General features: G+C 44.8%; 1 protein-coding gene across 3 annotated transcripts in view; it reads right to left on the bottom strand.

Annotated features, from left to right (window-relative positions):
- The window catches only part of FTSJ1 (FtsJ RNA 2'-O-methyltransferase 1), a 32506-nt gene that overhangs the window by 871 nt on the left and 19000 nt on the right, over positions 1-12635 (bottom strand). For 2 of the 3 annotated variants that reach the window (XM_060183664.1, XM_060183662.1), the window contains exons 9-11: positions 11188-11291; positions 10899-11096; positions 10585-10684 (exon numbers count right to left, since the gene is read on the bottom strand). In XM_060183664.1, coding sequence (XP_060039647.1) covers positions 10601-10684; positions 10899-11096; positions 11188-11291 — 386 coding nt within the window. In that variant the 3' untranslated portion in view covers positions 10585-10600. The remainder of the gene's footprint in view (positions 1-10584; positions 10685-10898; positions 11097-11187; positions 11292-12635) is intronic. The other variant, XM_060183663.1, reaches the window with a different exon arrangement.

Raw genomic sequence — 12635 nt, forward strand, 5'->3', positions numbered from 1 at the left:
GAAATGTCTTTTACCTTTCCTTCATATCCTACTTTACACTTCATCTTTCTCTTTTTTAATAAAGATCTTATTAATTTATTTATTCATGAGAAAGAGGAGGAGAGAGAGAAAAAGAACCAGACATCACTCTAGTGCATGTGCTACCGGGGATTGAACTTGAGACCTCACATTTGAGAGTCCAGGGCTTTATCCAGCTTTAACCACTGTGCCATCTCCTGGACCTTTTTTTTTTCAACTTTTCTTTTTTATTTACTTACTAATTCTTTTATTGCCCTTTTTATTGTTGTAGTTATTATTGTTGTTGATGTCGTCGTTGTTGGATAGGACAGAGAGAAGGGGAAGACAGATGGGGAGAGAAAGACACCTGCAGACCTGCTTCACCGCTTGTGAAACGACTCCCCTGCAGGTGGGGAGCTGGGGCTCGAACAGGGATCCTTACTCAGGTCGTTGCACTTTGTGCCATGTGCTTGTGCCATGTGCGCTTAACGTGCTGCACTACCGCCCTACTCCCCCCCCTTTTTTTGTTATACCCTCAAAGTTATTGCTGGGGGTTGGTGCTGACACTATGAATCCACTGCCACTGGCAGCCATTTTATTCCTTCTTTCTTTAAAATTTTTTTATTACCTTTATTTACTGGATAGAGACAGCCAGAAATCGAGAGGGAAGGGGGTGATACAGAGGGAGAGAAACACAGAGACACCTGCAGCACTGCTTCATCACTCGCAAAGCTTTCCTCCTGCAGGTGGGGACCAAGGGCCTGAACCCATGTCCTTGGGCATTGTAACCTGTGTGCTCAACCAGTGGCCCCCCACCCGGCCCCTTTTTTCTTTCCTTTTTTTTTATTATTAGATAGGACCGAGAGAAATTGAGAGGACAGGGAGAAAGAGAGAGGGAAAGATAGACATTTGCAGACTTGCTTCACTTAAGTGGACCCCCTGTAGGTGGGGAGTGGGGGCTTGAACCTGGGTCTCTGTGCTTGGTAATATGTGTGCTTAACCACCAGGCTCCCTTGTCCATCTTTCTCATCTCGGCTTGCACATTCCTGCAAAGCTCCTTCTCATGTGCCATTTTCATGTTTTCTTTGCCTTATTGATTGACAGTTTTTAAATATCAAAACTACTATACACAGGGTATAGAATTTATCTTTTCTTGCTGTGGTGCACTGTTTTATTATATTTTTTAGAAGTTGTTTTTTTTTTTTTTTACATAAGAACTGAGGTGAAGGGTCAGGGAGATAACATAGTAGTTCTGCAAAAGACTTTTCTGCCTGAGGCTCTGAGGTCCCAGGTTCAATCCCAGGCACTTGCTAGCAGAAACCAGAACTAAGCAGTGCTCTGATAAAACAAAAATAATAATAATAATGTCAAAAATTCACTTTTTTGGGAGTCAGGCGGTAGCGCAGCGGGTTAAGTACAGTGGTGCAAAGCACAAGGACTTGCGTAAGGATCCCGGTTCGAGCCCCCGGCTCCCCACCTGCAGGGGAGTTGCTTCACAAGCGGTGAAGCAGGTCTACAGGTGTCTTATCTTTTTCTCTCCCTCTCTGTCTTCCCCTCCTCTCTCCATTTCTCTCTGTCCTATACAACAACGACATCAATAACAACAATAACTACAACAACAATGAAAAAGAACAAGGGCAACAAAATGGAACATAAATAAATTTTAAAAAATTTAAAAAATAGTTGACAGTATATAGTAAAAAAAAAATCCCCCCCTTTTTTGCCTCCAAGGTTATTACTGGGGATCAGTGCCTGAACTACAAATCCACTGCTCCTGAATGCCACCCCCCCTTTTTTGGTGTTTTCTTCTTTTTTTTTGACACCTGCAGACCTGTTTCACCGCCTTTGAAGCGACTCCCCTGAAGGTGGGAGCCGGGGGCTTGAACCAGAATCCTAACACGGATCCTTGCGCTTTGCACCAGGTGCACTTAACCCGCTCCGCTACTGCCTGATTCCTTTCCCTTTTTGTTGCCCTTGTTGTTTATTGTTGTTGTTTTTGGATAGGACAGAGAGAAATCGAGAGAGGAGGGAAAGACAGACACCTGCAGACCTGCTTCACCGCTTGTCAAGCAATTCTTCCACTGGTGGGGAACTGGGGCCTCGAACTGGTATCCTGTGCGAGTCCTTGTGCTTCGTACTATGTGCGTTTAATCCAGTGTGCTATCGCCCAGACCCTTTCTTTTTCCTTCACTATTTCCCCTTCCCCTCTCAATTTTTATCTTATACAAAGAAAGGAAGAAAGGAAGGAAGGAAGGAAGGAAGGAAGGAAGGAAGAAAGAAAGAAAGAAAGAAAGAAAGAAAGAAAGGAAGGAAGAAAAAGAAAGCAAAAAAAGGAGAAAAAAAGGGCACCGGGAGAGTGGTAGATTTGTCATGTAGGCTACCTAGCTTCAGCGATAACCTTGGTGGCAATAAAATATATATAAATAAATAAGTAGCCAAGGAGGTGGCGCAGTGGATAAAGTGTTGGACCCTTAAGCATGAAGTCCTGAGTTGGATACCTGGTATCACATGTATCAGTGTGACGCTCTGGTGGGGCCAGTGGTACACCCAGTTGAACATACATATTACTGTCCACGAGGACCTGGGTTCAAAGCCCCAGTCCCTTACCTGCAAGGGGGAAGCTTCACGAGCAATCAAGCATAGCTACAGGCCCTCTCATTCTCTTTCTCTCCTTCAAAAAGAATGTTAAAAAAAAAAAGGGGGGGCCAGGTGGTGGCACACCTGGTTGAGCGTACATGTTACAATGCGCAAGGACCCAGGTTCAAGCCCCTGGTCTCCATATGCAGGGGGAGAGCTTTACAAATGGTGAAGCAGCAGGGCTGCAGGTGTCTCTGTCTCTCTCTCTCTCTTTATCTATTTATTTTTTTTTTCTTTATCTATTTCTACCCTCTCTATTTCTGGCTGTCTCTATCCATAAATAAAGATAATGAAAAAATAATTTAAAACAAAAAAAAACTTTAAAAAACATTTTATTTTAATTAGAGATATACAGAGAAACTCCAGACCACTGCTCAGTTCTGGTTTCTGGTGGTGCTGGGGATTGAATCTGGGAGCACGGAGCCTCAGGCATGAAAGTCTTTTGCAGAACCATTATGCTATAACCTCAGCCCTCTCTCCCTCTTTATCTCCCCCCACCCCCAACTTCTGTCCTATCAAAAACAAACAAATAGGGAATCGGGTGATAGCACAGCGGGTTAAGCGCACGTGGCACCTAGCGCAAGGACCAGCGGAAAGATCCTAGTTCGAGCCCCAGGCTCGCCACCTGCAGGGGAGTCGCTTCACAAGCAGTGAAGCAGGTCTGCAGGTGTCTGTCTTTCTCTCCCCTCTGTCTTCCCCTCCTCTCTCCATTTCTCGCTGTCCTATCCAACAACGACGGCACCAATAACAACAAGAACTACAACAATAAAACAACAAGGGCAACAAAAGGGAATAAATAAATATTAAAATAAAAACAAACAAACAACAACATGATGCTCTGGTTTTTCTCCTCTTCCTCCTTTGCTCTCATGAATTTTTTAAAACTAATAAATTAAATAAAACAGCTGCCACTCCTAAATCCCTGATTCTTTAGCCTGTATTATTTGAAAAATTCATGCCCTAATATATATATTCCATATGAGACACATGTTGTGAAGGTACATATCCAGATGTCAGAATGCAAACTATGCAAATGCAGTAAAATGTAACCTAGAAACACTTATGTATGCCATATGTGCGGGGCCGGCAGGAAGCTCACCTGGCAGAGTGCACATATTACCACATGCAAGGACCCCGGTTTGAATGAATCTCACTGCTTGAGTGAGATTACATGGGTGGTGGAGCAGTGCTTCAGTGTCTATCTTCTCTCTCAGCATATATTTTATTTGCAGATGGGGGTTGGGGGCTTGAACCTGAGTCCTTGTGCACTATAACCTGAGCGCGCTACTGGGTGTGCCATTACCTGGTCCCTCTCTCCTTCTCTCCGTGCTTCTATCTCCTCCTTATTAAAACATAAAATAAAATAAAATAGGTTTGGGGAGTCGGGTGGTATTGCAACGGGTTAAGTGTAGGTGGCGCAAAGCGCAAGGACCGGTGTAAGGATCCCGGTTCGAGCCCCCGGCTCCCCACCTGCAGGGGAGTCGCTTCACAGGCAGTGAAGCAGGTCTGTGGGTGTCTATCTTTCTCTCCCCGTCTCTGTCTTCCCCTCTTCTCTGCATTTCTCTCTGTCCCGCCCAACAACAACGACAACAATAATAACTACAACAATAAAATAACAAGGGCAACAAAAGGGAATCAATAAATAAAATTTTAAAAAGTTTAAAATAAACCTTTGTCAGAAACAAGGAAAGTGTTTCTAAGACTTGTAAGAACTATGGTGGTTATCTTTGGGAGTTGGGAGGGTGGAGGCAAAGTATTTGGTGGTGGGTGTGGTGTATATCTATATCTTGCCATATTATAATCTTGTAACCCAATATTAACCACAAATAAAAATGGAAAATAAAATCAAGAGCTTATGGGAGTGGAGGAATCATGCAGGCATGGAACCCCAGCCATAACCCTGTTGGAAAAAAATCGTGTGTGTGTATGTGTGTGTATACTCCTGCACTCAGACCGTGTTACTGTCTTTTACCTTGCTCCCCAATGAGGAGTATGACAGTCAAGGTATCTGCCTGTTTGGTTCCCTGCTCTATCTTCAATCCCAATGCCTGGCACATAGTGGGTTGTCATAAAAGCTATGATGTATTATTTAATGACTGTTTTTTTAAATATTTATTTATTCCCTTTTGTTGCCCCTGTTGTTTTATTGTTGTAGTTATTATTGATGTCGTCATTGTTGGATAGGACAGAGAGGGATGGAGAGAGGAGGGGAAGACAGAGAGGGGGAGAGAAAGACACCTGCAGACCTGCTTCACCGCTTGTGAAGTGACTCCCCTGCAGGTGGGGAGCCGGGGGCTCGAACCAGGAACCTTTCGCCGGTCCTTGCTTTGTGCCACCTGCACTTAACCTGCTGTGCTACCGCCCGACTCCCTAACAACTGTTTTTTAATATTTATTTATTTATTTATTGCCTTTTGTTGCCCTTTTTTAAAATTATTGTTGTAGTTATTATTGTCGTCGTTGTTGGATAGGGCAGAGAGAGGGAGAGAAAGCTAGACACCTGCAGACCTGCTTCACCGCCTGTGAAGCGACTCCCCTGCAGGTGGAGAGCCTGGGGCTTGAACCGGGATCCTTATGCCGGTCCTTGTGCTTCGTGCCATGTGCGCTTAAACCGCTGTGCTACTGCCTGACTCCCATGATGCATTTTTGTATAGAAAAACATTAGAAAGGGGCCAGGCAATGGCGTACCTGGTTAAGGAAACAAATTGTAGTGCGGAAGGTTGCAGGTTCGAGCCCCTAGTCCCCACCTGCAAGGGGAAAGCTTTATGAGTAGTGGAGCACGGCTGCAGGTGTCTCTCTTCCTCTGCTCTCAATTCCTGTCAGTATCCAATAATAAATAAAAACATTTAAAAAGTAAAAAAAAAAAAAGAAGGGGGGACGAGGTGGTGGAGTCACTAATCCCCAACAGCAGGGCGAAAGCTTTGTGAGTGGTTAGGCAGTGCTGTATAGTTATCTGTCTCTCTTCCTCTCTATCTCCCCCTACCCTTTTGATTTCTGGCTGTCTCTAGGTAATAAATAATGATAATTAAAAATAATAAAAAAAGAAAATCATTAGCATGTGCATTGCTGAGGGTGGAATAGGGTTCTGAAGAAGGGTTCTGCAAAATGACTTCCATGCCGGAGGCTGCAAAGGTCCCAAGTTCAATCTCTTAGTGCCACCAGATGACAGAGCTGAGCAGCGCTCTGGTCTCTCTCTTTTTATTTTTATTTATTTATTTTTGTAAACTTATCTTTATTTATTGGATAGCGACTGCCAGAAATTGATAGGGAAGGGGGTGATACAGAGGGAGAGAGAGAGAAGAAAGACACCTGCAACCCTGGTTCACTGCTTGTGAAGCCTTCCCCCTGCAGGTGGGGACTAGTGGCTTGAACCTGGGTCCTTGAGCACTGTAATGTGTGCGCTTAACCAAGTGCACCACCACCTCCAAGAGTTACATACTGATTTATTTGGGTTTTTTTGTTTGTTTGTTTGCTTTGAGCAAGGTAGATGGATGTTTTGGCCATTATAAAAATGGGAAACCACTTCTTTCTTTACAGGATTTGACCAAATTTGTGTGTCTATGATATTTGTAAATACATGCAATACCTGTATTTCTTTCTTTTTTATATTTACTTATTTACTTTCCCTTTTGTTGCCCTTGTTTTTTATTGTTGTTGTAGTTATTATTGATGTTGTTGTTGGATAGGACAGAGAAAAAATGGAGAGAGGAGGGGAAGACAGGGAAGAGAAAGACAGACACCTGCAGACCTGCTTCACTGCCTGTGAAGCGACTCCCCTGCAGGTGGGGATCCAATGGTTCGAACCGGGATCCTTATGCGGGTCCTTGCACTTTGTGCTATGTGCGCTTAACTGCTGCGCTACCACCCAACTCCCAATGTCCGTATTCTTATCATAAGCCTATTTAATTTTATTCTCAGTAGACTTTTTGGAGTATACAGTGTTTATAGGCTCTGAACTCCTTATAAGTAAGGTGTGTATATTAATCTCACTATGGACTTAAATATATATCAAAAGTATCAATACTCTTATTTGATATAAAGATCAGTGGCTAGACATTTGCTTTTTAGCAATATTTTTTAAGTACTCCATTTGAATGCCAAGGATTAAGTCCATTGGCAACACATACTGGTCAATAATAGGTAATGCAGGTATGTTCAGGTTAAGCCAACAATGATTTGCTTTAAAAAAAAAAAAGATTGTATTTATTTATGAGAATGACAGGAGGAGAGAGAAAGAACCAGACATCACTCTGGCACATGTGCTGCCGGGGATCAAACTCCGGACCTCATGCTTGAGTGTTCAAAGCTTTACCACTGCGCCACCTCCCGGACTACTGTTTTGCATTTTTATGCTTCTTTTCTGTCAATACTAATGAGGTCAATGTTGCCTGAATGACCGGATAATGAAACTCATCCCTGTTTAAAAGTATGTAACTGAAAAAGAAATAAAAAATAAAGGTAGTTCAAAAAAAATTTTTTTTTAATTCACCAGATGCCTCAACATAGAATGTTCAAAAGGCTTAATAGCAGTACCTGGGGGGTGTCGGGCGGTAGCACAGTGGGTTAATTGCACATGGCACAAAGCACGCAAGGACCGGCGTAAGGATCCCAGGTCGAGCCCCCGGCTCCCCACCTGCAGGGGAGTCGCTTCACAGGTGGTGAAGCAGGTCGGCAGGTGTCTATCTTTCTCTCCCCCTCTCTGTCTTCCCCTCCTTTCCATTTCTCTCTTCTTATCCAACAATAACATCAATGACAACAACAATAATAACTACAACAACAATAAAAAACAAGGTCAACAAAAAGGAAAAAACAGATAAATAATAAAAAAGCATATATATATGGCAGCACCTGACACATAACTTCAGATGCTTAATAAGGTTTGTGGATTGAAATCTTCAGTCTAACATTCTCCCAACTTAGCTATTTCAGCACAGGCATATGGGTTGAAATATCATCAGTTGGGTGGGCTGGGTGGTGGTGTACTCAGTAAAATGCACATGTCAGAATGCACATGTCAGGGTCCCCTGCACAAGGACCCTGGGTCAAGCTCCTGGTCCCCACCTGCTGGGGTTAAGTTTCATGAGTGGTGAAACTTTCCAGGCCCCCTCTCAATTTTGGTCTCTATCCAAAAATTAATAGAAAAAAAATTTAAAAGAATTTTTATCAGTTAAACTACAAATTCCAAAGGTAAAACCTTACTGACCGTTTATTTGTTTATTTATTTTTCATTCCCTTTTGTTGCTCTTGTTTTATTGTTGTAGTTATTGTTGTAGTTGTTGGATAGAAATAGAGAGAGGAAGGGAAGACAGAAAGGAGGAGAGAAAGATAGACACCTACAAACCTGCTTTCACTGCTTGTGAAGCGACTCCTTTGCGGCTGGGGAGCCGGGGGCTCGAACCAGGATCCTTATGCCAGTCCTTGAACTTTGTGCCACCTGCGCTTAACCTACTACGCTACTGCCCAACTCCCACTGAGTGTTTATTTATAGATGTTCTTTAGTCAGAATTCTTTTTTTTAATATTTATTTTGTTTATTTATTCCCTTTTGTTGCCCTTGTTGTTTTATTGTTGTAGTTATTATTGTTGTTGTCGTTGTTGGATAGGACAGAGAGAAATGGAGAGAGATGGGGAAGACAGAGAGGGGGAGAGAAAGACAGACACCTGCAGACCTGCTTCACCGCCTGTGAAGCGACTCCCCTGCAGGTGGGGAGCCGGGGTTCGAACCGGGATCCTTCTGCCGGTCCAGAATTCTTTTTTTTTTAACTTGTATTATATTTATTGGGTAGATACAGCCAGAAATTTAGAGGGAAGGGTGATAGACAGGGAAAGAGGCAAAGAGACACCAGCAACACTGCTTCACCACTCAACAAAGTTTTCCCCCTGCAGGTGGGGACCAAGGGCTCAAACCTGGGTCTTTGTGCATTGTGACATGTGCACTCAACCAGGTGTTGCACCACTTGGCTAGTGATGTATGTTGTAGAGCACACGTCACAATGTACAGGTTCAACTCTGATGGCAATTTAAAAAAGGGGGAAGGGGGCAGGTGGTGGCGCACCCGGTTGGGCACACATGTTACAGTGCGCAAGGACCCAGGTTAGAACCCCTTCACAAGTGGTGAAGCAGGGCTGTAGGTGTCTGTCTCTCTCTTCTATCTTCCTCTTCCCTCTTGATTTCTGGCTGCCTCTATCCAATAAATAAATAAAGATAATATATATGTATATATATAAATATATATATATAAATATATATATATATATACATATGTATAAAATAAAAAGGGGGGAATATGGGGACACAACTCTGGTAGTGTGCAGAACTCTACTTTGTAATCTTACCATCTTGTTAGCCACTATTAATCACAAATAGATTTTAAAAAATAATAATAAAATTAAAATCTTAAAAAGAGAACATAATGAGCTAGGGAGGTAACCTAATAGTTCTGCAAAACACTTTCATGCCTAAGGCTCCAAGGTTCCAAGTCCCCTCGTTCAAGTCTCAGCACCCACCATAAACCAAAGGGCTGAGTGCTCTGGTCACTCCCTCTACCCCCGTCTTTTATCTCTGTATCTCTCTCACAAAAATAAAATCATATAAATAAAATGGAAAAGGAGGGGGGGCTGGGCAGTGGCATACCATGTAGAGCAAACATGTGACCATGTTTGCAAGGATCCAGGTTCAAGCCCCTGCTCACCACCTACAGGAGAGATGCTTCTTCAAGAATGGTGAAGCAGGGAGTTGGGCAGTAGCGCCGCGGGTTAAGCACAGGTGGCGCCAAAGAGCAAGAACCAGCATAAGGATCCCGGTTCGAGCCCCCGGCTCCCCACCTGCAGGGGAGTGCTTTCACTGGCAGTGAAGCAGGTTTGCAGGTGTCTATCTTTCTCTCACACTCTTTGTCTTCCCCATTTCTCTCTGTCCTATCTAACAATGACATCAATAACACCAACAATAACTACAACAACAATAAAAAAACAAGGGCAACAAAAGGGAAAATAAATATAATTAAAAAAAAAAATGGTGAAGCAGTGCTGCAGGTGTCTCTCTCGTCCTCTGTCCCTCCCCCTTCCCTCTCAATTTCTGTCACTAAGAAAGAAAAAAAAAGTCCACCAAGAGTCACGCTGAATTTGCTGTGCAGGCATCAAGTCCCAACAATAACCCAGTTGGGGGGAAGGGGGAGGAACAAGAAAATTGTTTCTTTATTACTGAATAGAGACAGAGAAACTGAGCGAGGAGGAGGAGATCGAGAGGGAGGGAGACAGAGACACCTGCAGACCTGCTCCACCGCTCATGAAGCTTTCCCCCTGCAGGTGGGGACCAGGGGCCTGAATCTAGGACTCTGTGCACTGTAATGTGTGTGCCTGGCCCCAGAAAAATTTCTAGGGGCCAGAAAAATAGCTCACAGCGTTAGGGTGCTTACACCACACTGAGTGAGACTCAGGTTCAAGCCTTGGAACCATATGGGAGGTGCTACAGCAGTGGAGGAAGCATTGGTGCTGTGGGATCTCCCCTTTTATGTCCCTCAATCTGAATGAAAAAGAGAGAGAGAGTGGAAGAGAAATGGCTCTGAGAGGTCAGACCGCACATGCCCAAGAAAGTCCCCTTCTCTCTCTCTCTCTTTTTTTTTTTGCCTCCAGGGTTATTGCTTGGGCTGAGTGCCCACACCACCAATCCACCGCTCCTAGAGGCTATTTTTCCCCCTTTTGTTGACCCTGTTGTGGTTATTGTTGTTGTTGATGTCATTCGTTGTTGGATAGGACAGAGAGAAACAGAGAGGAGGGGAAGACAGAGAGGGGGAGAGAAAGACAGACACCTGCAGACCTGCCTCGCCCCCTGTGAAGTGACTCCCCTGCAGGTGGGCAGCTGGGGGCTCAAACTGGGATCCTTCCGCCAGTCCTTGCACTTTGCACCACGTGCGCTTAACCTGCTGTGCTACCACCCGACTCCTTTTTTTTTACCTTTGATCATAACCAGTTACGGAGAACAATTCATTTCTTCCACTTCTTCTTCTTCCTCCTCCTCCTCCTCATCGTCATCGTCATCTTCATCCTCTTCCTCCTAGGCAAGAGAAAGAAAGAGGCTTCAGATGCGTGTGGAAGCGGTGCCGTTCACCAAATGTGGCTCCATCCATTGGGAGGCAGGGAAGAGCATTTCGGCCCCAGGAACGATGCGATTGGAGAGCAGAGAAGTGGTGCGCTAGGAGGAGGAGGGTGGGGTGGCTGTAGCTCAGAGAGATGGCTCAGAGGGCCCTGCAGGCCATGTGTTTCCAGACCTCAGAGACTAGCAGGGGATGGCGAGGTGGGATGGCCAGGGGCTGGGTGACCGTGTCCACTGTGCTGATGGGGCAGTCCTGGGGGCGGATCTCCTTGGCCAGCCGCCCCTCCTTCTTCAATGTGCAGGCCTCCTGGTACGGTGGTGAGATGGGTGGCTGCGTGGGTGGAGTGTACTTGTACTCCGAGCCGTCCTCTAACTAGAGGGACACATGGTGGGAGGGGGAGATGATGAGGACCTGGGAACCCAGAATGGCAAACCCCCCATATTGCTGCTGGCCAGGTACTCACGTCTAGAGGGTAGCTGCGGTCGGAATCATAGGCGCTCAGGTCCCCACAGGTCACGAAGGGCACAATGATGCGGGTGGGGCCTTCCAACTGGTTGAAATCAGGATCTGTCCAGCAGGGAGGAGTCAGACAGGCCAGGGCCAGGAAGGAGCTGGGACTCCAGGAATAGCAATGGGGACCTTGCTCCCCTCACTGCCTCAGTGTCCGCCAACTACTCCCACACGCCTCCACTGGGAAGCCTTTATTTGGTTTCAGTCATTTCCTCAGGGAGCTCATGCATGATCACTGCTAAAACACTGCCCCACCATGCTTTTCCCACACCAAAGCTATGACCACCCACCTTGGTCCATGCATACGTGTCCCAGGGGTTGGCTGGTTAGTTTTTCACAAGAGGTGTCACCCAGGGGTGGGGTCACCACTGTTGACTAAGTGCTCCTAGGACACCAATCTTTCTACTCCATGTATTCTTTTTTTTTTCCTAGTTTTTAAAAAATTTTTTAAAATATTTATTTTATTTATTTATTCCCTTTTGTTGCCCTTGTTTTATTGTTGTAGTTATTATTGTTGTTGTCGTTGTTGGATAGGACAGAGAGAAATGGAGAGAGGAGGGGAAGACAGAGAGGGGGAGAGAAAGATAGACACCTGCAGACCTGCTTCACCGCCTGTGAAGTGACTCCCCTGCAGGTGGGGAGCCGGGGTTCGAACCGGGATCCTTATGCCGGTCCTTGTGTTTTGCACCACCTGCGCTTAACCCACTGCGCTACAGCCCGACTCCCACTACTCCATGTATTCTAAGCTACTGACTCATTTATATATATAGTGTTTTAATTTGACAGGACAGAGAGAAATTGAAAGGGGAAGGAGAAATAGAGACAGAGAAATACCTGTATCCCCCTGCAGGTGGAGACTAGGGGCTTGAACCTGGATCCTTGCTCATGGTAACATGTGCTCTCAACCAGGTTGTGACTCTTTTTTTAAGTTTATTTTTTTTAATATTTATTTTATTTTATTTTTTATCTTTATTTATTTATTGGATAGAGACAGCCAGAAATTGAGAGGAGGAGGGGAGATAGAGAGAAGAGAGACAGAGAGACACCTGCAAACCTGCTTCACTACTCGTAAAGCCTTCCCCCTGCAGGTGGGGACCGGAGGCTCGAACCCAGGCCCTTGTGCACTGTAATATGTGCGCTCAACCAGGTACGCCACCACCCAGCCCCATATTTATTTTATTTTTGAGAGAGATGCGGAGAGAGAAAGACACAGAAACACCAGAGCACTGAACAGCTCTGGCTTATGGTGGTGCGGGGGATTTAACCTGGGACTTTGGAGCCTCAGGCGTGAGAGTCTCTTTGCATAACCATTATGCTATCTACCCCCGCCTAGACTTACTTTTTTAAAAATACACATTTATTTGTAAATATTTATTTGATAGAGACATTATTTGTAAATAT

This window comes from Erinaceus europaeus, chromosome X, assembly GCF_950295315.1.
Source record: "Erinaceus europaeus chromosome X, mEriEur2.1, whole genome shotgun sequence".
Taxonomy (NCBI): domain Eukaryota; kingdom Metazoa; phylum Chordata; class Mammalia; order Eulipotyphla; family Erinaceidae; genus Erinaceus; species Erinaceus europaeus.